A 26,412-nucleotide genomic window follows, 5' to 3' on the forward strand; every position below is an offset into this window, starting at 1 on the left:
ATGCTGTGCTTAGCCAAACATCTGTAACTGCTATCTCCCTGCAGAGGAAGTGACTGGGAGAGAAAGAAATGGAAAACAGCACAAAAGTCATCATGTGAACAGTATATTTTGGCAGCTTGACTGAATTGAGACCATAACCCTCTTTCAGAAAGAAGTCTGAGGAGGAGTTCTTCAAAATAGGCAAACTTTTAAAGCATTATGTAGAGGAGACTATGAAGGAGTTTGGACTGTTCTTGCGGACATAAGGAGACCAAAGGATTAGCATTTTCCCCAGATTTCTTGCTCCAAATTTCTTGCAGGTAAGTTAAACTCTATTTTCTTGTTTTATTTGCATGATAATATTTTGAATAAAAAATGACATAAAGATGGTGTAAGGAAATGTCTACACAAACGTTTGGCTGGAAGTTCTAAAAACCAGTCATTTATGTAAGAATCATTAACTATCTCATTATTTGATATTCTATGGATTAAATATGTGGAAATATAACTCAATTTTAAAATGATCAAACTAGGTGTATAGATGTGAACTTAGATCTTGGCTATTGAAATGAAGTTTGCTAACGGGTCTATTAAAGCAAACTTATCTGACTTATGAATTCACTTACAATTCTAAGTTTTGAATTTATTTTTAAGATTAAAAAAAAGGCAGTTCCACAATATTTAGCAGCATTCAGGCAGGCAGCTTTTCCTTTCACCATTATGATATTCATTATTTTACTGACTTTGAAAGTAGTTTACTGAGAGATCCGTAAAGAGATTTTTCTGTTCAACAAATTGGAAATATTTTTATTTCCTCTGTTTCTCAGTCTCAGCCTAAAAAAAAGACTAGAAGTTAATCCAATATTTCTTATTTTCAAATACCAGGCATCCAGTCTGAAAGGGAAATAGATAGTTTTTGTTATTAATATTAAACAGTCACACAGTTATTATTTCTAGCTGACATGACTTCCTCTGAGGTTTCTTGAGGTAATATGATACGGAGGGTTTTATGATTTCGTCTCTGGAATTTTCATCAGAATCCAAAGAGCGGAGAATTACCAAGTAGAAGCAGGTCTGTTAAGATGGAAAACTACCATTATTTTGCTAACTCGTGTCATGATTTTAGTGTTTATTTAAATATATTTTTGCCTATTGCTTGTATGCAATTGGGAGAGATCATTAGCTCTCCCAGACCCCAAGGTACAACCTATTAATAATACAGTATAATAATAATTTACTAAGTGGTCACCTAAACTCTAAAAGTTAATACTCTACCCAGAGTGAAAACTTAACTCCCAGAGGAAATACTGCATGGCTAGAAACATTGAAACACTGTTTCATTCCTGCAAGGTTATTTTCTTTTCCTTAATCAGTCAATAACTTGCATCATCTTGCCCTTTCCAGTCGTGTTTTGCTTTTGGTAAAAGTGAAAAAGTAGGCAATGCAAAAAAAAACTTCAGTGTCACTGGGTGCAAGAATTCTGACCACTTTCCCCACCCAGGCAAAACAGCCCACAGTAAAAAAACGTCCCTTGAGGGAGAATGCTATTAATGCTATCTAGGAATCATTTAGAAAAATCCCTCCTCCCTTTTTTGAGGTTGTGAAAGATGTCCTGCAAATGATAGAGAACAATTATGCTTTTCTAGGAAAAGATTTACTCATGTAATTGTTTCCTGTTTTCTGTTTTTCCCTCTCTTTCTTAATAAACAGGCAAAAATGAGTGAGAGACAGATAAGTGTGTGTCAGCAAACTCGAGCCCTACTGCATACAAACTTTCTTAAAAAATGGAGGATGAAAAGAGAGAGCTTATTGGTATGGTTCAAAATCTGTTTCTACTCATCCATAAAATATGAAAATATGCTCCTTTTAGGTCACATGTATCCTTTTCCTTCTTTGTATACTGCTCTCCATGAACTGTGTTTCTAAGAGCAGGCTGGCTTATTTGATTATGGCCGTACTATAATTATAAATGTTCCAGAACAAGACTGTATTTATAATTGAAGCAACTACTAATTAAAGAAGTCTAATCTCTGAAAAATAAGGCACTTAAATTTATAGAGTAGATAGCGCAGTGCCCCAAGTTATTAATCCACCAGGCACCAGAATTTCATTAAATTTTTCCATTTAGCAAAGACCCAAGGCTTCAGGGCCTGCAATAAATAAAGATGGTAGAAACCCTTAACAAGTGGATTATGGTTGAGACAATAGTAAATGAAAAGGGCCCACAATAATATTGACTAGCAGAAACTGAGAAAGTAATATTTTAAAAATAACATTTCTAAAGTCATGCATTTTTTAAAATAGAAAGTGTTTTTAGTTTATGGGCTGTGAATGACTAGACATAATGACTAAGTAAGCACACAACTGATTTCTGAGATTTTTGGCACACTGTTGAAATTTTAGTTGCAAGTTTTGGTCACTGTGTCAAAGATCTCTGTTGTTTCCTGCAGAAACAGAGGTTTCAACAAGAAAAAATGTAGCAATCCACTTTCTGGTTGAGTGTTTCAAAGGCTACAGATTTTTTTCCCCCAAGCTACTGCCACATATTTTATGACCCAATTCAAGTCTTTTGGCACTGGTGTTAAAACAGATTCCATACTTTCAGTCTCAGTAAAGACCTCAGTGGAATTACTGCTGCTATCTCCACGGTCAGCACATACATTTCAAAGAAGGTATAGTAAAGAACCAATGGAAATTGATTATAGGCAGAAAGAAAGAAAAAAGAGGGAAAATGGAAGCCACGCTTTCAATTAAATATCTTTCTTGCTCTAACAAAAATATTACATTGTATGTCCTCAATATTTTATTACTTTTCTGTACTATATTTGTATCAATATATTTTACTTTAGAATATGAGCTCCACAACAGCAAAAATGATGTTTCTTTTAAAATTTTGTGTATAAATGCCTAGTCCACAGTTAAGTACACTAGTGAATTGAATGGATTGGTGGATCCCAACCTGTTGGTGGAGGGTGCCTGCTTGATTGTGGGGAAAGGGTGGTAAGGAGACCAAGAATCCCTATGTACATCAAGTATTGTCATTTGATCTTTATTTTTTCCTTTTAGATTCAAGGTAACATGCATCATGACTCAGTATAACAAATAAGCAAAGTTTATCTTCTACATACTGAATAAATCATGGGATCATAGATTTAGAGTTGAAAGAGACCTTAGAGAATGTTGAGAAAACTTCACTTCTTATTTATGAGAAAACTGGGGCACAGAGATATTACGTGACTTCCCCAGTATCACACAGCTAGTAATATCTGAGGAAGGATTCAAACTCAGGTCTTCATGACTCTGAGTCCAATGCCTGATCCGCTATACCATGTTGCCTTTGTATGATATCATATACACAAATATGGTTATGTTTCAAATGTATTCAGGTGCTGTTGTGATTAATAAAATACAAATTTGTCTAAAAGCGTAGGCATCATATCATATTAATTGTCAGTGCAGCTTGATCTGCCAGTGTTCTGGCAAGATCTGACTTTGTTTTTGCTCCTCTCTCAAAGGCGAATCTTTTCTTTCAAACCCAGATCACCAAGGACAACCACTGGTGGTTTGAAAATGAAAATACCCTCACTCATGCCTCATTCCTTGCAGTCTGCTCTCTTACCCACTCATGATTTATTTCTAGCAATAGCTAAATCCTGAATTCATATGTCAGCCTTGTCCAGACTAATACATCTTTCCTACTTTTAGCTCAACTGTTTTAGTCCTCAGATCAGCTCCTGAAGACCAAACAGCTTTTTCTTGTCCCCAGAATAAAGAAAACTCTTTATTGACATCTTTTTATTTGTAATCCTTAAATAATATACACATGGAGCTTAGCATTTCAGCTGGACAACTAGATGTTATGCTAGGTAATGTACATTTAAATTCAAAAAACAGTTAAGAAAGAGACAAGTTAGCAAGCCAACTTACTGGAAGAGGGAATAACTATTTTTGCTTAGATGTAAAAGAGGTCCCTAGGGGCCCTGTCTCAGGCATTCCCATTGGCTTGAAGTACAGGATCAGTCTAAATTTTCTGGTAGACTATCATGACATTTCTCAGCATGCTCCCTACTTCCATGCTCAGCTTGCTAAAACCTTCTTCCTGTTTCCCTGGTGCTCTCATGTCTCCTTTCCCCACAACTCCTTCTTTTCAAAGGAAGGATAGGGTAAGTCTGAGAGTCAAGGTCAGTTCCTTTCCCAAGTCTCTTTGTCCCAAAGCTTGGCTACAAAAGTGTTCCTGAAAGCTAACATGAGTCAGCTTTTCCTCATCATTTATTTTCTTAATCAGTGAATACTAGCCGCATAGTACAACAAATAAAAGGCAATGTAATATGGTGGAAATGAATGCTGGTTTTAAGTCCTATTTCTTCCATTTACTTCCTGTATGAACTTAACGAGTCAGTTAACCACCCAGGCCTCAATTTCTTCATATTTAAAATTAGGAAGTTGGACTAGACTACCTCTTCCATCTCTAAATCTATGAGACTACTTCTGGTGATGGGAGGGTGTGGGGAGGTGCAATAAATTTTTTTAAACTTTAAAAAGGAGCACTCATCCTGAAAAAAGGTTGGGATCCACTGAAAAAGAGGTATGATTATATATGTCCTATTTTTTATTAACCATAGTCATTTTTTTAAAAAAAATGTTTTCCCTTGTGCTTTGTAGGAATGGCTCATCTCGTTCCTTCTATTATTGTATTTATTCCTCTTTTCAAAATATAATCAAGTTAATCACTTTTCTGAACTGTCTCCCATGCCCCTGGGTCGGGTAGATAAGTTTAATGACTCTGACTTAGTGGTTGCTTACACACCGATCTCCAATACAACCCAGAAGATCATGGATAAAATGGCAGCTGCGCCCTTCATGAAAGGTGTGTTGTCTACCAGTCTGAGGGTAATATTTAATATTGTTCTTCAAATTTTTCAATCCAATTCAATAAATGCTAATTAAATATATACAGGTACAAAGCACTATGCTAAGAACTAGGGATATAAAATTTTAAAAAGGCATTGCCTATACTAAAAAAATGTTATACATTACTGGGAATATGGCTACTACATGTACCCCATGAAATGAAAACAAGATGATTTCAAGAGGAAATGAGCACTGATAACTAAAGACAATCAAGGGAGGGCTTCACAGAGGGGATAGGGCTCTGAGTTGAGCCTTGAAGAAAGATAGGGAGTTGGAGAAGTTAAGATGAAAAGGGAGTTAATTCTGAGCTTGGGAAATGCCTATACAAGTACCTGGAGGTAGGATACTGAGTCCTTGGAGCTGCTGGTGGGTGAACTGTACTGGGAGATAGAATGTGTGAAGGGAAATAAGAGAATGTAAGTGTGAAGGGAAAAAAGAGAATGTAAGTCTGGAAAGGTAAATTGCAGTCAGATTGTGAAGAGTTTTAAATGCCAGACTGAGGAGTTTATATTTTATCAAGCAGTTGAGGAGGCACTGAAGGTTTTTGACTAAGGGGAATGACATGGTTAGACCTATGCTTTGGGAAGATGATTTTGGTAGCCATGTAAAGGATAGATAGTTTAGGAGAGAGTCTGCAAACAGAAACCAAATTTAAGATTTTTAAAATAATAATCCAGGTGAGAGATGATGGTGCCTAAACTTCTATGGTGAGCATATGAGTGGAAAGGAAATATATGGTAACAAAACTGTGGAATTGGCAACTGACTGGGAGTCAGGAGGGCATGATGAGAGAAACAAAAACAGTCAAAGCTGGCTCTCAGGCTCTCAAAATTAAGTTACTAGGAAGATGGTAATGTATTCAACAGAAATTTGGGAATTAGAAGGAAAGGAAAGGTTAGCAGAGAAAGTAATGAATTCCAATTCAGACTTGTTGAGTATCACATGCTAACAATATACCTAATGTTTAGCAGGCAGTTGGAGATGTGAGATTAGTAATTAAAAGAGACAGAGAGACACAATCTTAAAGAACAAAAACAAAAGCAAGATTGGTTAGTGAGTTCCATGGGTATCCCCATCAGCTTCTTCAGACGTCTTCTCCTCAATGGCATTGTTCTTTCTGCCTTCGGAATTTTATTTCTGTCATTTCTAGGCTGACTTTTTTCTATCACATTTAAGTTAATTGGATTCTACATATCCTAAATCTTTGAATTTTTCCTCCCCAAATCTGGGGTGTATGTCAAACTGTCCCAGGCTTTCCACTCCTTCTCAATCACTAATTCCAGGATTCAGTTCCCATTTTTCCATCTTGGTTCCTATAATTTCTACCTCTAGCATGACCATGCTTCTTGGTGAGAATCATCAAGTCCAGAATAGAATTTCCCCTGATCCCTCTACCTTCTGTGGAGTAGAATTCTTAAGGTCATTCGAGAAGTCAATCAATCATAAATATTTATTTCAGAGTCACTATGTGCCAGACACTGTGTTAAGTACTGGGAATACAAAAAAAGTTTTCAACAAAAGTACAAAAGCTTACTTTGTGGAAGAGAATGTGTAAATAATTCACTTCACACAAGCTATATAAAGAGTAGATGGAAGGCAAACTTAAAGAGAAAGACTAGGCTCTGGAAGGATGGGAAAATGACTCTTGATGAAGGTAGCATCTGAGCTTGACAGATGCCGCGATGATCAGAAGGATGCTAAGAGGTAGGGATAAGAAAGCAGAGCATTCCATGAGTGGAGAACAGCCAGTATAAACACAGGGAGATAGGAGATGTCAGGGACGCTGCCATGTGTGGGAAGAGCAAGTAAAGCCAATACAGCAGAATTGTGTTGCACATGGATGATAAAATGCAAGCTGACTGGAAAGGAAGAAAGGAAGGGTCCTCATTGTGAAGAGATTTAACTATTAAATATTTGATCCTATAGGGAATAGAAAGCCACTGGAATTTTTTGAGCAGGGGGGATGTGGTCAGACCCACACTTCAGGAAGATCACTGTCAGCTGTGTGGAAGATGGATTGAGGCAGGGAAATCAGTTAGAAGACATAGAGATAGTACAGGTGAGTGGTAATGAGGGCCTGCACCAGAATTATGGTTGTGTTAGTGGAATGATGGGGGCATATACAAGAAATTTCCTGAAGGTAAAAATGGCAAGGCTTTGTAACAGATTGGATATGTGGGGTGAGTGTGAGTGACGAATAGAGGAAAATAACAAAGTTGTAAGCCAGGTTGTCCTGGATAATGATGGTGCCCTCAACAGTAACAAGAAAGTTGGGAAGAGGGGAAGGTTTGTAGAAAAAATAAGGAGCCATTTAGGACATGTTGAGTTTGAGATGTCTCTGGAATATTTAATTCAAGATGTCCAAGAGGCAGTTGATGGTGCAACACTGTAGTTCGAGAGAAAGATTAAGGTTGGATACACACATGCACACACACACACACAAGCACACACACACCAGTTTTAGAACACCACATTTGTATATTCATATTATATATATAGTATACATACATACATACACATGCATGTAACTATATGGACACGTGTGTGTATATACATATATATACACATACAGTACATATACACACATATACATGCACACCCATAAGGTGTTCTAAAAGTCTTAATGTATTTTTAAGCTTTTAAAGTTTAAATGTAGGTTTTATGGTTAAGACCATTGGTAACTTTGGAGAGAGCAATTTCAGTCATATGATTAGATCAAAAGCTAGAACGTATAGGGTGTAGAAGAGAGTGTGGAGAAAGGAAGTGGAGGCAGCTTGAATATCAACAGTCTCAAGTGGAGTCACTGAATATATCAGCTGTTCTGCTTTTGGTGGAGAGGATGATCCTTCAGTTGTTTGGATAACTGGAGTCCCCCATTGCTACTAACAACATATCCCCCCTGCTAGTTTTGTGATCTGCTTCCCAAACTCCCCATCTCTCCTCTTCTCTCCAGGTGGTTTGTAATATCCTCTCATGACAATATCGCTTCTATTTTTGCTTCTGTTTATCTTTGTCCAAATGCTTTCCACCGTATTTTCCTGTCTTCGTTTCCTGGAATTCCTTATACAAATGCATCTTCTTAACATATTGATACTATTCTACTTACCCCCTCCCCCGCCCCCATCCTTTTACCTTTTGTCTTCTTTTTGAATAAGATGCAACCTTCCAGAGCCATATTCTTGTCATGGGTCCCATCTTATCAAGTTTTAGTGATTCCTGTGATTTTAAATTCCTCACTAGTTCATTTTGCTTGTTACACAGATTTTATGCACATGTATACATATCTATATATATATATATATATATACATATATATATGTATGTATGTATTTAATTTTGCATTCAGGTTTTGCTAAATGGATTAATTATCAAAGTGTTTAGATCAGAGGATTTTAACCTTTTTTTTGTGACAAGGATCCCTTTGAGAACCTTGTGAAACTTATTGCCCCCTTCTCAGAATAATGTTTTTAGATGCATAAAATAAAATATATAGGATTTCAAAGGAAACAAATTATATTGAAATGCAGTTATCAAAACTAAACAAAAAAGTTCACAGACCTCAGATGAAGAATCCCTGGTCTAGATAATATAAAGATCTGCATTATATTCACCTCTAACAATGAAGAGTTTTCCCCCTTCAGTTTGGTGGTATCCAATTTATTTAAGTTCAATGCTCAACTTGTTTTAATTCAACAAGTATTTATTAAATACTTACTATATGTCAGGCACTGTGCTATGTGCTGGTACTTCTTAGGCAAAATAGAAATTGTCAAAATTAAAATGTTACATGGAGGAAGAATTTGGTTTTTCCCTATTTTCAGTCGATACATTCGTAAGACACAATCACAGAGAATGAGGTGTTAATAAGGTATTAGCATTCTGTTATTGCTTTAGAAATATAACTCCTCTTTCTAATTTAGTTCAAAGGGGCAATGATATTGATGAATGATGATCGACTTTCACTTAGTTCAAGGGAAAAAGTCAGCACCCTGAACTTCAGAGCAAATACAAACAGAAATTACAAGTATGTATTATATAAACAGAGCAAATAACACACAGAGATCAACAGATAGGCCTGTATCTGTCTGACCAAAGAATTACATAGTTACCAGAGAAAGAGGCGTCAACATCTGGGTTTTCAAAGCTGGAGAGGCTGCTTCAGTCAGCTACCCAGAGTCTCATCACCAACACTCTTTCAATGAGTGTGCCCTCAAAGGCAAAATGCTAACCTCTGAGTTTGTATACCCTGTTCAGGGCCCTGAGGTCTCAGAGCCTACTTAGCAAAAAGGTGTGAGGCCTGGAGCCTCACATCTAGTTAGTGAAAGGGTGTGGGCCTCCCTTTGTTGGCCCCACCTGAGGCCTATTCAATGGGCTGGAAAGATCTTTCATTTACAGATGGGCCTTATATAAGGTCAGTTCAGTCCAGAGAGACCTCATGGTGCAATCTCTGTAGAGAGAGGAGTTTTCTCTCTCCTCCCATCCATAGGCTGTGGCAACTAACAGATGATCTACTTTCCCCAAATCCCTATTCAGTAGTTGCAGAGTTTGAGTCACAATTAAGGGAGCAAAGACACACATTCTCCAGATGGACACATACCGAGAGAATGGAGGCTGCTTTGAGGAGCAAGGACTCTGTCAGCAAAAAAGAAACCTGGATGTATACTTAAGAGAGAGGGAGGCCTGACAATTGAGATCCTCTTTGAGGAGAAGTGTCCTTTGGGTGTCCAGTAGAGACTTGGTATCCAGTGAAAAGCATTGTGTGGACTCTGAAGGAGAGAAAGGACATTGAGACTCAGCAGTGAGTTCCCTTGGCCACATGCTCCCTCGCTACCATTATAACGTTGTAAGTTTAAGCCGCCTGTCCTCATGGACACTGTGTATTTCCAAGAGGGCATCGCAAGTTTATGGAGAGAATGTTTTATGCTTACATTCTTCCTATGCTTTGAGCTAATTGTCTTTCCTGGCTGACTGTTAGTGGAAAACACACAAATTAGTTATTGTGAGTGACACTTTTAGATGTAGGCATCAATATGGAACCCTATGACTCAAGGTAATTATGACCTTTTGAGGACCCTTTGAGAATGAGTGCAAGTTGGGGAAGTATAGGAGTGGGTGGATGGGGACTAAAGAATAAATACAATATATGCTAATGTAAAAGAAATACAAAGTCACTTTGGTGATTCTGGTAACACTGGAAGAATCAGGAAAGTCCTCTTGCAAGAAGAGGCCTTGACATGAACCTTGAAAGGAGCTAGGGTTTAAAAGAAGGAGAGGTGAGGAGAAATAGCATTCCATGTATGAGGGATAACCTATGTGAAGACTTGGAGATGGGAAACAAAATGCAATATACGGGCCAGTTTGGCTAGGCAGAAAGTGTAGGAGATAAGGTCAGTTCAGTCCAGAGATGTCTCATGGACTGTGATCCCTGCAGAGAGATGAGGTTTCTCTCTTCTCCCATCCATAGTCTGTGGCAACCAACAGATGATCTACTTTCCCTAAAACCCTATTCAGCAGATGGAGAGTCAGTTTCAGAGTTTGAGTAACAATTGAGGAAGCAAAGACACACACTCTCCAGACAAACATATATATAGAGAGAATAGATTTTCTAAGTCTAGAAATAAATTTTCTAAGTCCAGCAAAATTAGGCTGGAGCCAGCCTGTGAAGGGCATTGAATGCCAAGAAGAGAAGTTTGTGTTTTAGGCAACAGAGCGTTACTAAACTTTTTTGAGCAGATGAGTGACACAGTCATCCCTCTCCTTTAGGTATATCATTTTGGCATGTGTGTTCATGGCTTAGAGAAAGGAGAGACTGGATTCTGGAAGATCATTTAGGAGACTCTATATAGTTCACATGCAAGATAAGGAGTCTCTGAATTAGGGTGGTTATGGTGTGAGAGGAAAGGAGGGGCCAGGTGTGAGTTTTAGGATAACATAGGTTGCTGCCCTACCTGTGACATTTAGCTGTGAGACTTTGGACAAGTCACTTAACCTCTATGTGACTCAAGTAGTGCTCTAGGATTCAGCTGCTAAGTCAACAAGCGGTTGTTAAGCACTTATTATGTGCCAGGCACTGTGCTATATGCTGTTAAGTTATTTGTCACCGAAAGGTTGTGATTGCAATGGCAGAGGGAGTTGCCACACCAGGAGTTCAAAAAAAATCACATATTCTACACATATAAATGAAAACAAGAAAACATGTATAATTTTGGATGTTTCAATTAAAGTGTAATGTTTGAAGTCTAATCATAATCAGAAATTTTAAAAATTGTCAAAGTTCCATATTATGGACAATTTAGTCAAAAGAGAGGGAGGTTCTTCAGGGTATTCTGAAAACGCTAGAATCAGTAAAGATCAGACCAAGACCTCTTGTGTAGACCTGTCTAGTAGAAACTTAATTTCATTCCTTGATGTTCCTTGATGATAAATTATCTTACAAAACAGGAAAAAAAATTCCCTGATTGAATCTATTAGGAATATTTGCTTCTTCCAGTTTATCTTTCCTATTTAGCGTACCCATTTATTCTACCTTGGGTCTATGGGCTATGGAAGAAAATATGTCAGGAGTCTTGCATAATCCTTCTTGGTATGATATCTATTGGGTCAGTTTTATTCCCAATCCTCTTCTCTGTTTGTTATTTAGTTTTTCAGTATCTAAGGATGGATTTACTTATGATGGGCAATAAATGTTTGTTTAATGAATATCATTGTAGTTCTTACACCAGGACCCTCTGTAGTGTGAAGTGCCTGGCTCACTTTTGGATGATAATTCTCTTGTTTCTGGCTCAAAATCTTAGGGGAAAATCTCTGTAGTGTAAAGCTCTACCGTTATAATTATCCTGGCTATAACTTATCTGAAGCAGCTTTACTATATAACACGTAACACAGAAAAAGAATGAAGAACCTCTCTTCCTCCCCCCTTACAAATTTAGCTTACTGTGATGCCCATGTTCACCAAACCTTCAGATGAGTGTCTTCAAGAGTCCTGATCGTAATATAAACTGAAAGCCTCTATCAAGGCTGCTGGACCACACAGTTTGTTACCACTCTGTTCTTCCCAAATCAATTTGTTATCCTCCACAGAATGCTGTTCTCATCTTTCCTCTAGCTTCCCTCAGTGTAATAGAATGCTTCCCATGGTGCTCTCAGCTGAGGATCTTGTCTCATAAGGAACCAAAAAGAATGGGACCGTTCAATGAAAGTTCTCCCCTTCCCTTCATCTCACATATATGTCTTCCTTCACTGTCTTTCACTTATTTCCCATGAAGACATGATCCTTCTCCTAGCAAGGCAAACCCTTCTATAGGTCCTCTTGTATCCCATTCTGATTCTCCAGCAAACCGGCCTTACTATTCTCTCCACTATCTCTTCTATCTTTAATCTTGCCCTATGTACAGGTTCCTGTGATGCCTACAGTCCATGTCTTCCTGTATCCTAAAAAACAAAATTAAAAAAGCCCCTTACTTGATCCCACCATACCTGCTAACTATCATTGTGTATGATATTTCTGCTCTCCATCTTGGATAAATTTCTTCAGAAAGCATTTAGTGCCTTCACTTCCTCTCCTCTTATTCTATTCTAAATCTCCTGCAGTCTGGGTTTTGACTTCATCATTCATTTGAACTTGACCTCTCCAAAGTTACCAATAACTTCTTAACTGCCAAGTGAAAGGACTTTTTCCTCAATTCTCATCCTTCTTGACCTCTCTGCAGTAACTTTTAGAGGGCCAGCTCTGAGAAAGTCCGTTCTGGTATAAGATACAGGCCAGAGGCCTGTTCTTGCCCTTGGGCTGATAACTCAGCACGTGGGCTCTCCATCCCTCCCTCAGCATACACGTGTTGCTCTGGATGAAGGCTCTTCAAGCCTCTTCTGTACACACGTGCTCTCTCCAAAACCCTCATGGCACACACATGCTAAATACTGCCTGTGGGCTATTAACACAATATTGTTTACAGCAAAAGGGGGACTAAGCACTAAGAAGTCATGCATTATGCCAATGCATTGCACGTGGATTTGTTGATTCTGCTTGCCTAAAAGGGTATATAAGCCCTGTTCCTCTGCATAATAAATGGAGCTGTTCTTCGCTCTCCAGCCTGGCCTGCGTTTTGTGTTTTTCTTTTCACTCTCTGTGGCATTTGGCCATCTCCCCTCCGGCCATTTCAATGCCACAGCTGCTGGTGGCAGTAACTGACACTATTTTTTTTTGGAGGGGAAGGGCAGGGCAATTGGGGTTAAGCGACTTGCCCAAGGTCACACAGCTAGTAAGTGTGTCAGATGTCTGAGGCTGGATTTGAACTCAGGTCCTCCTGACTCCAGGGCCATGCTCTACTCACTGTGCCACTTAGTTGCCCCAGTAACTGACACTATCGATCACCTTCTCTTGGATTCTTTCTCCTCTCTAGGTTTTTATGATGCTACTCTCTCCTGGTTCTCCTATCTGTCTGGTATTTATTTTTATTCTCCTTTACTGGTTCCTAATTCTTGTTTTGGCCCTGGGTGCTATTTTTTTTGGCTCTATACTGTCTCATCAGGTCTAATCGGTTCAATTATTATCTTTATACAGAAGATGCCCAGATCTATATGGGTAAATGTAACCTCTCCTGACTTACAGTCTTACATCACCAACTGCCTATTAGATATTGCAAACTACATGTCCTATAGACATCTCATAATCTTATATCCAAGCCCCCAAACCCCAAACTTTTTCCTCTTTCATAGTCCCCTATTATCGTTGAGGGTACCACCATCTTTCATCCTTCCAGTTACTCTAAGCTTACAACATCAGGTTCAGCCTTAATTCCTCGCCCTCACTCACCGCACTTATGCAATCTGTTCCCAAATCTTGGTTCTAATTTCACAATATCTCTCATATGTGACCCTTTTTCTCCACTCACATAGCCACAGTCTTAGTTCAGGCTCTCATCCCCTTTCAACCTCTCACTTAGACTATTGCAGCAGTATTTTAATTGGTCTTCCTGCCTCAAGTCTTTCCCCGCTCTAATCCATCTTCCACTCAACTAACAAGGTGATTTTTCCAAAGTGTAGGAGTAACCATATCACCTCCTTGATTAATGACCTCCTATTACCTCTCAGATTAAATATAAATTACTCTATTTGGCATATAACCCAAACTCCTTTCAACCTTTCCATGCTTCCTGCACTTTGCTCTGCTCCACATACTCTATGATCCAGCGACACTGCCCTACTTGGGGTTCCTCATCATTGTTCCTCCACCTTCTGTCTCACTGACTTTTTATTGGCTGTCCCAGTGCTTGTAATGCTTTACCCCTTCACCTCTGACTCTTGGTTTCCCTATCTGCCTTCAAGATTCGGCTCAAGGACTATCTACTTTAAGAGGCCTTTTTCATTCCTCTCTCCTTCCTCTACCACTTCAGTGCTGTCTCCTCCTCTTAGATTACTTTCTATCTACTTGTATGTATCTCAACTGTAATTGTTTGCATGTTGTCTCTCCCATAATAATGTGAGCCCCCTCCCCACTTTGTATCTTCCACGCTTAGTGTAATACCTGGCACTTAGTAAGAGCTTATTAAATACACATTGATAAATTGACTAATGTCTTCCATATGGCTCTCCCATCCTGAGCCCTGCTCTTGGCCTCTCACTGCTCCCCTAGACTCTTCTCTCCGGCCTCTTTTTGAATCCCCGTTTATCACTGATCCTCTGCCTCCCTTGTCTTTTTTTGTTGATGGTTTGCCAACACCTAAATGATAGTTCTCAGCCAAACTTTGTTATGACAAGTCACTTAAGAGAAAGTTTTGGCAGTCTCCTTGAAAGAGATATCATGATCATGGAGACCCTCTGCAATTTGCATGGGCTTCATAATTTTACTCTTCTATTTTTGCTACCCAGCTTTTCAGTGCCTGGGTTCTGACTGATGGAGGCCCAACTCTCTATAAGTATTACCCATTTAGTTTGGCCGGCTGGTTTTGAAGTCTGTGTCTATGCCCTGTTTCTTGTGGTCTGGACACTCTAATTCTAATGCCCGTAGTCCATTCTCTCTATTGCTAATAAAGACTGGCATGTTCTTCTATCCCTGGGTTCCTATAATTTCACCTCTAAGAACCTTGCCTTGGTTCCCATTTCTGACTTGATATCTCCAGGAAAGGGATCTCTTCCTGCCTGGCTCAACAGTACTGCCTGTCTCCAGCATACTAACTGAACACTTATGGAGGCACATAAATCATTTATTCCACTTGACTGGTTTTAATGCTCCAGGCTCCAACCCTAACTTGTTCCACTGGACTTCCATTGTGGTTAGTTTACTAAACAACTGTTTATGAAATGCCTATGACGCATAAAAGGCACTATGCCAAGGGTTAGAAATACTAAGACATAACAATTTCTGCTATGATGGGAGTTGTTTTCTCTTGGGGGATATATAATATGTATATAACAACATGAGTCAGGCACTGTGGTAAGTGTGGGGAATACAAAGAAAGGCAAAAATACCATCTCTGACCTTAAAAAGCTTACCTTTTAATGGAAAAGACAATCTTTAGTTGCCTACAACTACAAACCATAGGATGTATAGTATAAATGGGAGGTAATTTCAGAGGGTTGTGGGGAGGGAGGAGAAGAGGACTGAGAAAGGCCTCCTACAGATAGATGTTGAGATTTGAGCTGAATCTTGAAGTAGAAGTGAGAAAGAAGAACATTACACACATGTGGGACAGCCAGTGAAAAGGTGTGGAATCAGAAGGTGGAATGTAGTTCAAGGCACAGCAAAAAAGGCCTGGGTTGCTGGACTGAAGAATATGTGGTGGTTGTGTTGGGGGCAGTGGGAGAAGGGAAGAAGTAAAGTATAATAAGATCAGAGAGGTAGGAAGGGGCCAGGTTGTGAGGGTCTTTAAAAGACATATAGAGGATTTTATATTTGATTCTGGAAGTAATAGAGAGCCATTAGAGTTTATTGAGTAAGGGGCTGATATGGTCACATCTGTACATTAGGAATATACAGAAAGTGGAGATGAAAGGGAAAGAGAGCACTGGAAGATGTGTATGTGTGTGTGTGTGTGTGTGTGTGTGTGTGTATGTGTGTGTGTGTGTATGTGTGTGTGTGTGAGAGAGAGAGAGTGAGAGAGAGAGAGAGAGAGAGAGAGGGAGAGGGAGAGAGAGAGAGATCAGGAGGCTTCATAGAGAAGACATCTAAACTGAGTCTTGGAAGAAGACAAGAAATTTGGGGGCGAACGTGATGTGTGAGTGTATTCAAAACATGAGGAGGGATAAGGAGAAATGAAGGGAGTAAGCATTTTTATGTAGAGCTCCTGCTAAGTTGAGTTGATCCTCACAATAACCTTGAGAGGTAGGTGCTGTTATCATTCCTGTTGATAGTTGAAGAAACTGATGCAAACAGAGGTTAAATGACTTGCCCAGGATCACAGAGCTGCTAAGTGTCTGAGGCCAGATTTGAATTCAGGTCCACCTGACTCCAGGGCTGGGGGGCTCTACCCACTGTGCCACCTAGCTGCCTTATGGGGAATGCTGTGCCCAAATGATCAGGGACAGGAGATGGAGAGTTAAGGTTGCAGAACAGCTGAAGTATAGAATTCCTGGGGAAGGAATGCAGCGGAATGAAATAAATTTGGAAAGTTAAGTGGGAGCCATATTTTAGAGGGCTTTAAATGTTAGGATATGGAGTTTATATTTTATCTTGTTGGCACTGGGAAGTCACTTTAAGTTTTTGAGTGAAGAAGTGACTGGTAGAACCTGTGTTTAGGAAAATGATTTTGACAGTTGTGTGGAACATGGATTAGAGGAGAGAGCCATGGACCTTATATTCAGCCTGCCTCTTTGAAACCTGCTCTTTAAAAATGTTGGTCTATCCCAGCCTAAGCCCTGGTCACTGGATTCAGTTTAATAACACATTTTGTAATATCTCTTTTCCTTGCGGCTTGTATGATGATGATGATGATAATGATGATAACATATAGCTTTAAGTAGCAATGCTTTAAGGTTTTCAAAGTGCTTTACAAATATCTAATTTTATCCTCACAATAACCCAGGGAGGTAACTGCTATTATTATCCCCATTTTGCATGTGAGGAAACTGAGGCACATAGAGGTTTATTGACCTGCCCAGGTTCACACAGCTAGTAAATGTCTGAGACTGGATTGGAACTCCAATCTTCCTGACTCCACATTCAGTGTTCTATCCACTGTACCATCTAGATGCCAAAGTATTTGTATGACACATGGTCTTTTGATTCTCAGTGATCCCAACAGGTATGCCCTTTTCCTCTCCAGAACTATAACTTCCATTAACCTTATGAGGTTGCTGGCTGGAGTCCAAATTCTAGCGGAAGTCATTGAATATGTCTCAGTCCTGATTGTGGTTGAAAGTAATTATATGGGGTTAAAAGATTCTTAGAAAACAGTTTAGTGGTGTTAGTTCTGCTACTGTGCAAATTTGATATTTTTGCACTACAGGAATTGGTGAGAAAAGTGTGAAGGTGCCTGGAAAATATAGGACTTTTAAGATTTGTTACTATTATTTCAAATGTGTCACACTCTCAGTTATTTTGTACAAAACTGAATTAGATTGGTATATCTACGTGACTAAAGTTGGTTCATAAGGTTGGCTGATTGAATATTAAACATCCATTTCTTATGAACTCTTACCAGTCCTAGAAAATCAGAGTCTGAGCCTCATATTTGGGGTCCATTGTTTAATTTGATTTAATAAAGCATTTTACTTTAAAACAGTTACAACATTGTACCATTTAGCAATAACCTAACATGGCTAATTTTTCTTACAAATGTCAGGAAGAAAAATCATTGGGATGCCAAATCAAGAGGCGATGGATGCAATAATTCCCAAAAATTATTCTGAAATGGTGGGAATTATCTTCACAAATAATTTCTCCTATGAGTTGAAGTTTAATTGGGGATATAGGACACCTGTCATGAAGGAGCATTTAGACCACTCAGGTAACTTTCTCATTAGAAAATCATACTGATCCTTTCTATGTGACAGCACATTATGAATTACAGATTACAGTGGAATTCAATGAGTAATTGGTTGTTGAAAGAGCACTTTTTCTTGCTAACGTCATCTTGTGTTTTTTAAACACTATAATTTTTTTTACATTTCCTTTTTATTATGAAGTAAACAGAAATCAACAAATGAGAACCTTTCAAAATTCAAAGAACAGAAAAAGGGGTTGAAATTGAAACTGTGAATACTTATGTATAGTTTTTTAAAGTGTTTTATTTAACTTAATAGTAATGAAACTGACCTGCTTGCCTGTCTCCTTCTGGAAACCATTGTGCTCTCTTCTGTGTATATGTCTAATTCTTTTTTGCTGTTCTTTTCTTTTTTGAGTCATTTTCACTACCCATCATTTCCCCTCAACTCATATAACCCATATACCCTTTTACTTATAAGCAATGTGTCTAATCGACACATGAATTTCTATGCTACTTCTAGTGTTTAAACAATTCTTCTCTCTTTATCGTGGGCTTTGAGAGAATTTTTGGATATCTGTACTTTTGAACCAAAGTAAAAGGACTTTACTGCTTGTACTGATTAGCTGTGCTTTTCTTCCTCTTAAAGCTCACTGTTTTGAGATGTTTGGGGAAATCACATGTTCCCTTACAAGCTACTGGGAAAGAGGTTTTGTTGCTTTTCAAGCTGCCATTAATGCTGCTATAATAGAAGTAAGTGCATAATTAAGAGAACCTAATGATTAATATGGATTAGTAATATCAGAAATGTCAACATTTTGGTACCACCACAATAATAATAGCTAGCTAGCATTTATATAGCACTGCTATGTGCCAGGCACTGTGCTAAGTACCCCGGGAGATAGGTGTATCCTCATTTGACAAGTGAGGTAAGTGACTTGCTTGAGATCACACAGCTGGTATGTGATGGAGGTCACATTTGAACTCAGGTCTACCTGACTGCTTGCCAGTACTCTGCGCACAATGGCACCACCTAGCAGCCTAGCCCTAAAGCAGAAGGCTGCGCTAGCAGAAAGTGTACTAGATTTGGAGTCAGAGGTTTAGGATCAAAGAATCGTAGATTTCAAGTTGGAAAACACCTAGTCCACCTCTTTCATTTTACAGGTGAGGAAACTAAGCCAAGAGAGGCTAAATGAACTGCTGAAAGCAGTGAGTAAATACTTCACAACCAAATCTCAACAAAAAAAATTCCTTTGACATGCTTTTAAGTTCAATTTCATTATTGACGTTTTCTTCGATCACTTTCTTAAATCTAAAGCATCAACCAAACAATAACTTAAGCCCTCATTTCTGTAGTGTTTGCCAGTTTCTGAGATGTAGATGCTCACATTGAAAATGTAACAGTCACTTTTGGTTTGAGCTGGCTTTGTTCACCAAGGTCATGTAGGTAGTATGTGGTTGGGGGTGGGTTATGACCCTAGGGTCCTCTGACTACAGATACTATTGAGCTTTCACTGTTCCATAGTACCTCTCATTTCAGCTAGGCCAATTACTGCTTATGTGACCTTGGGTGGGGCACTTAATCTCTTTGGGCCTCAGTTCCTCATTAGTGAATTGAAGGAGTTGGAATGATTACCTCTGGGGTCTCAGCCAGATTTTTTTAAAAATAGTATTTTTCCAAATATATGTAAAGATGATTTTAGCTTCATTTTACAAGATTTTGAATTCCAAACTTTTCTTCCCCCCTCGCTCCCTCCCTCCTCTCCCATATTCCTAAGATGGCAAGCAATTTGCTATGTTAAATATGTTCAGCCAGATCTTTATCCATGATCCTGATATACATGAATGACCTGACATTTAAGGCATTTAGCATGTATGTGACTACTAAAAACAGAAAGAATTAAGAGGTTATGTAATTTCTTGATATCTGCTACTATTCATTATAATAATTTTTTTGTGTTAACGTTCTGATTTAGATTGCTACAAATCATTCGGTGATGGATATGCTCATGGCAGTATCTGGTATAAATATGAAGACATTACCCTTTATTGCCCAAGGAGGATTTCTAAATGAGATATTTATTTTCTTCTGCATAATTTCTTTTTCCCCACTGATATATTTTGCATCGCTCAATATTACAAGAGACAGAAAAAACATTAAAGAGTGGATGACAATGATGGGTCTCCAAAGTTCAGCATTCTGGTAAAGTAATCACTTTGTCAATGGGTGGCGCAAATGAATGAAGTATAGGAACCTGGCTCCAAAACCAGAGTTCTTGTCTAATCAGACAATACACATTTATTAAGCACCTACTATGTGTCAGGCACTGTGCTAAGCATTGCGGAGGCAAATAAAGGTAAAAGATGGTCTCTGACCTCAAGGAGCTCACAGGCTAATAGAGGGACAACCTGAAAACAACTAAATACAAACGGAGCTATGTACAGGATAAATTGGAAATCACCAACAGAGGGAAGGCATTAAAGTTAGTGGGGATTGAGAAAGGCCTCCTATAGAAAGTAGGATTTTATGGTAATATAAAATATTTTTATAATATTGTTATATGTTATATTAAATTTTATGTTAAATTATTGCCATAATTGAATATCATTAATTTAAACTGGCTCTATTTGTTACTTCTTCATATGTTCCTATCTTTGGATTAGATGACTCTCATAGATATTTTTTGGGTTGGAGACAAGAAATGATAATAGAATTTTTTTCTGCTTCTTTGAGGTAAAAAAAAGAGTATCATGCTTACTCCATAGTTTCAGGAAATGTGTGGAAGGCAAGTCCACATTAAAGTGACAGACTAGGAAAATGAATGCAGCTTAAGCCATTGGAGACAAGGGCAGCCATGTTTCCCTTTCTGTTGTCTCTCCTCCAGTGTCTCCCCATCACCAGTCGTCCTGACCGACGTCTTACCACTGGACCTCGGTGACTCTGGAGGAGAGAATGAGGCTGATAACTTTGCACAGCTCTGCCTCACTTAAATCTGACTCACTTGCAAGTCGAGACATCAGATCCCTCCTCTTCCAGAATGAAGGGCGAACAACAACAATCCATTGCCTCCCAATATAGTACAGCAGTATAAGGAGACATCACGCAGGCAGGAAGGCAACAAGCATTTATTCAGCCCTTTCTATGAGAGCTACCAGTTGGCAGGACAACAGTTTCAGTTGTTCCCACTCAGAGGAACCTGAGGAATGCTTGAAAACAGCACACAGGATCACCAGTTTAGAGCTGGAAGGGACTTCAGAGACCATTGAGTTTAACACCTTCATTTCATAGATGATGAAAGTGAGGGCCAGAAAAGTTAAGAAACTTGCCCAGGATCTCACAGGGAGTAAGTGGCAGGGCCTAGGATTTGAACTCCAGTTCTCTAATTCCAAATCCAGTGCTATCTTCAATAGGTGATGATGTAGCCCAAGGTGGGATCTGGACCCAGGTCTTCTTGGCTCTATCTGCTACCTTCTGGCCACCTCTAGTCCAATCCCTTCAGTTTTACAGAGGAGGAAACTGAAGCTCAGAGAGATTAAATGACTTTGCCCAATATCACACAGGAAGCAAAGGACAGAAGAAGAATTTGAATTCAGGCCTGATTCCAAAGCCAGCGTTCCTTTCATTGTTACCTCTAAAAAGATAGTGGCAGGACATTATATATCACAATATTGAAACATTTTTTGTAGGCAACTTTTTTGGATCAGATTAAGCACGTAGAGTAACTCCTGTATTCACTGGTTCCCATTTCTACATTTCCTCTGATGGAAGTTTTTTCTATCTCCCTAGGGTTTCCTTAAGGGAGGTTTAGAACCTATGAGTTTTTCTATTTATTTCCAGGAAAAAATTAACTCTCTGGAGAGAGGTTTCATTGATCTATGTCTGTGGGAAAGAGTCAGGAGCATAATCTGACCTGGTCAGATCACAATGGGAATAATTCCCTGCTGAGATCTGGCTCTGGGATCTGCTAGTTCAAAGCAGGCTCAAAGGACTATATAAGATATTTTTTCTCCTCATGAGGGAAGATTATTACCATAGAAAAAAATCAGTTCATGATAGAAGTTGTTGGTATACAGGGAATTGCCAGCTCAGGGGAAAAACTACCTCTACCATGGTGGATCATCACCTTTGCTGTGATCTGTAGTCTTGGACAGTTGCCTGGGGTTAATGACTTCCCCAGGGTCACATAGCCATTATGCCTCTGAGGGGCCTCTGAACTCATGTCTTTCTGGCTTTGTGTCCAACTTTCTAACCGCTAGGAAACACTGCTTCTCAGCTCTTCTTGTATGCATAAGCAAGTATTCTGAAGTGGTGACCAGTTTTTACTACAAGCAGATAATGAGTTGTTATTGGAGTGGCATTGTGAAAAAAGCCATTATGATTCAATGGCATACATTGATGCTTCAAGGACCTAAGTAATATGTCTAAAGTGCTCTTCTGTTGTCATACTTTGCCAAATGTAGTATGTACCATTTTGAGACATTTGAATAAGGATATGGGAAAACTATTGGGAAGATCTGGCTATAGTGAAAAGAGAATTAGATTTAGAGTCAAAATAATGCAAAGGATCTATCTAGGTTTGCATCCCAAGCCTTCCAGTTACTTGGGATTTGGGTTAGCTGTAAGAAAGAAGTTCCTACTGGTGTGTGACCTCAGCCAGGTCCCTTCACCTCTCTGGAGCTCAGATTTCTTGACTGTGTCATATGAATTCCCTTATCAATTTGACTAGCTACTAAGAATAAGCCAGAACAAATCAGAAACAGGTTTTATTATACTTAAAATGCAGCACGTCCCACCAGCGGTTATTATAAATGTGTCATTCACAATTTAGTGAGCAGTATCTATACATTATATAAAACAAAGAGAAGAAAGACAGCTATTCACTAAAATGCAGGTGGCTATACAAATAAACATAGTATACTTGTTAAAAGAAAACTTCTATCATTTGCTACAGGAGTTGTCTTCTTAGGATAGCTAGTTATACTAAATAGAAGAAAACTGACTGTCAGGTCAGACAAGGGAGGAGCATGTTCTCAGGACCCTGGAATCTTCTGCCTTTACCAGTTAAGTCTTTTTGTACAAATATGGGAAGAAAAGGAGACCTTGAAGGACACGAGCTGCCACATCTGGTTTTTCCATTTATGAGGGGTCATATGCAGCAAAATGGTTAACACAGAACAAAACGGAGTCACATGTTCTTCTAGAAATTCATTTTCAATAAATGTAAAACAAAGGGATTGGATTAGGACAGAGTTTCTTAATCTTTTTTGAGTCATGTACCCTTTTGGCAATCTGGCAAATCCTATAGATCATTTCTCAGACTAACTTTTTTTAAAGCAGAAAATTAAAACAGACTTATGAAAGAAGCAATATATGTTGAAATGCGATTATCTAAATATTTCTTAGATTAAGAATCCAGGATAAGAACTCCTGGATTAGATGACCTCTAACCTCTAATCTCTTCCTGCTCTAAATCTCATGCTTTTTTCCAGGTCCAAAAGCCTATGATTCTGTGAAAAGCAAAATAGGAACTTTTAGTATAGGTTAAAAGAATTTGGGTTGGTGGTTGCCTTGAAAAGAGAAAGCTCATGGGTTCTTTCATTGTTTCATATGAACATTACATGACCAATTTTTTTAGTTTATTTATTTTTAGTTTTCAACATTCACTTCAGTAAGTTTTAAATTTTCTCACCCTCCCTCCCCCTCCTCAAGACAGCATGCAATCCTATATGAACTCTACATATACATTCCTATTAAACATATTTATGGGAACAGTTTTCACAAGAAGAAAGGAGATCTCTGTATCCACAGAGGAATGAACAAAACAGGTTTAAGTCAAAAGAGTAGAGATTCTGGCTATCCATAAGAAAAACATTTTCTACTTGTGGAGTCTGTTTCTGGCAATTTTTAAGAGAAAAATTGTTTATCCATCCCTGAGAATAGATGGAGATACTTGATGGAAAGAAAGGGACTGTAACAAAGGGACTGTAACAAAGATCTATGATTTTATGTTTCATTGGCATATGGAATTTGGGAATAATTCAGTGTTTTGCCTTAGGCTTTCCTGGGGTTTGCTGTATGCTGGCTACATCTTTATTATGGCCACATTTCTGGCACTTGTGACATCTACTCATCTTGTCGTCATGACTGGCTACTTTGTGTTACTCAGTCTTTTTCTTCTATATGGTTTATCTACGGTAAGTTGCTGAACTACATATTACTTCCCCTACTTCAGAGTCAACTATTTGAGTCAATAATAACATCCACATAGGCTGTTAAGTCCCTTCTTTTTTTTTTCTACTTGACATGATTGTTATGAGGAAAATGATGCATCAGCTTCAGATATGAGCTGCTTCAATTCTCCATCCGTTAGTTTTTTTCCACATTCTTTTAAAAATATAGTAATCAAAAAGGTACATTTGGCAGAGTATGACAATGAAAAATTATTTTAGACAAATTACCTGTATTCCATTATATTAGGTTCACTTTTAAAAAAATCATGTTAACTTTTTTCCACATTGTAATTCTAATATGACATGTATTATGCTTGTGGTTAAAAATTGATTACCATTTTTGAATAAAATGACTCAATAATACTGTTACTTAGTGGATAAAGAGCTGGATTCAGAATGAGAAACACTTCAAGAGAGAAAGACTCCATAGTTACAAGTACCTAATACATATTTGTAGTAGCAGAGAGAGGCTCCCATATATAGAGAGAGGGCTGAAGTATAGTGAGGCCTACCTGTGGCAGGTTGTTATTGTGTGGCTCAAAGGGAGGCAGAATAGATATCTCTGACCTTTTCTCCCCCACCCTTCTCCAAGAGAGACTTTAATTCTGGCCAGGAAGGGGAAGTAGGAATTTGGGGTCAGAGGCCACAGCTCTGTTCTCAGAGGATGGGGGTACTGGGCTAGGATTATGTCTTCTGCTGCCTTAAATATTACTACTGTAGGGAATATGATCAAGTTCCATCTAACCTCCGAATGCTTTGTTGTTTTGGGGGAAAGGAAGACTACAAGCTCTATATCCAAGGTTTGACCTTTTCCCCACCAAATACTAGCCTCCACAATGGAGACACATAGCAAATAGTAATGAAACACAAATGGATCCAAATTATAGCAAAACAAGAATCAGAAAAGGTATATGTAGGAGAATATATACCAGACAATACAAAATGAAGGAGCTCTCCCACTGGGAGCAAGATAACTCTGCTTAACCCAGAGAGAGGGTCCTGAATCTTACCCAAGGGGAAACTCCCAGAAGTTTTTAGAGCAGCAAGCTGGATATAGGGACATGATGGAGACTGCCTGCTCCTCTTCCCAGAGATGTCTCCCTATGTCGTCCCAAAGTCTTTTTCATGAGCAACCTGAAATGAAGTTGCCCTCTTCCATCTCATCTCCTCTCTCAAAGCTGGGAACCGGAAGCATCCCAAGCAACTTGACTTGAAACTTGAAGAGTCTCAAAGGGGAGCTGCCCAAGAACTGGAGCTCTCTTGCCAACCCTTTCCTGCTCCTTCCTCAGGGCAAGGCATTCATCTCTACCAATGAAGAGAGAGCCCCATGTTAATGGGCCTTGGGACAGAGGCTACATGCTAATTCTTTTTTCCTTTTTTTAAAAATGTATTTATTTATTTTTAGTTTACAACATTCAGTTCCACAATTTTTTTTGTTGTTATTTTGGAGGGGGGAAGGCAGGGCAATTGGGGTTAAGTGACTTTCCCAAGGTCACACAGCTAGTAAGTATGTCAAGAATCTGAGGGTGGATTTGAACTCAGGTCCTCCTGACTCCAGTGCCGGTGCTGTACTCACTGTGCCACCTAGCTGCCCCATCTGCAAGCTTTTGAGTTCCAACTTTTCTCCCCCTTCTTCCCCTTCGCCCTTCCCAAGATGGCATGAAATCTGACATAGGCTTTGCATATACATTCACATTAAACATATTTTCACATTAGTCATGTTACAAAGAAGAATTATAACCAATGGAATAAACCACGAGAAAGAAGAAACAAAGCAAAAGAAAACAAAAAAGAGAGAGAGAGCAAGTAGTAGTGTGCTTTGATCTCCATTCAGACTCTGTAATTCTTTTTTCTGGATGTAGATAAATGTTAAATTTTAATACAAAGATCCTTATTACATTGTACTCTCCATTGCTATCCAAAGACCAAATTGCCAAATAAGGTTCTTCTCTTTCAGATAGCTCTTGCTTTCCTTCTATGTGTACTGATAAAGAAACCTCTGCTAACTGGACTGATTGCCTTCCTCCTTACTGTGTTTTGGGGGTGTTTGGGATTTGCTACATTGTACAAGCAACTTCCTGCCTCTTTGGAATGGATTTTATGTCTCCTCAGCCCCTTTGCCTTTAGTGCTGGAATGGTGCGGGTAAGTCTAATCTGAGCTATGAGGCATCTTCATGCTAAAGGTTTTGATACTTGACAATTTCCACGCTTAGCCTGCTAACCATTAACATTTTCCAGCCAATGCCATTCTGACTTTGCTCAAATAATGAGACCATTAAGAGGGTTCATTGTTCACACTAAGCAGTATCTAGCTGTAGCCTATACCAGTAGCTCTCAGACTATTTACTTGTGGCATAGTGTTCTTTGTGGT

General features: G+C 38.8%; 1 protein-coding gene across 1 annotated transcript in view; it reads left to right on the forward strand.

The window, feature by feature from the left end:
- Positions 1–214: 214 nt before the first annotated feature.
- LOC118848058 (ATP-binding cassette sub-family A member 10-like) overlaps positions 215–26,412 on the forward strand; it is a 118,390-nt gene continuing 92,192 nt past the window's right edge. Inside the window, exons 1-8 of the mRNA XM_036756797.1 lie at positions 215–299; positions 1,690–1,791; positions 4,642–4,846; positions 17,670–17,834; positions 18,460–18,563; positions 19,787–20,013; positions 23,867–24,005; positions 25,999–26,184. Of these exons, the coding sequence (XP_036612692.1) occupies positions 1,696–1,791; positions 4,642–4,846; positions 17,670–17,834; positions 18,460–18,563; positions 19,787–20,013; positions 23,867–24,005; positions 25,999–26,184 (1,122 nt within the window). The 5' untranslated portion in view covers positions 215–299; positions 1,690–1,695. The remainder of the gene's footprint in view (positions 300–1,689; positions 1,792–4,641; positions 4,847–17,669; positions 17,835–18,459; positions 18,564–19,786; positions 20,014–23,866; positions 24,006–25,998; positions 26,185–26,412) is intronic.

This window comes from Trichosurus vulpecula, chromosome 4 (genome assembly GCF_011100635.1).
Source record: "Trichosurus vulpecula isolate mTriVul1 chromosome 4, mTriVul1.pri, whole genome shotgun sequence".
Taxonomy (NCBI): domain Eukaryota; kingdom Metazoa; phylum Chordata; class Mammalia; order Diprotodontia; family Phalangeridae; genus Trichosurus; species Trichosurus vulpecula.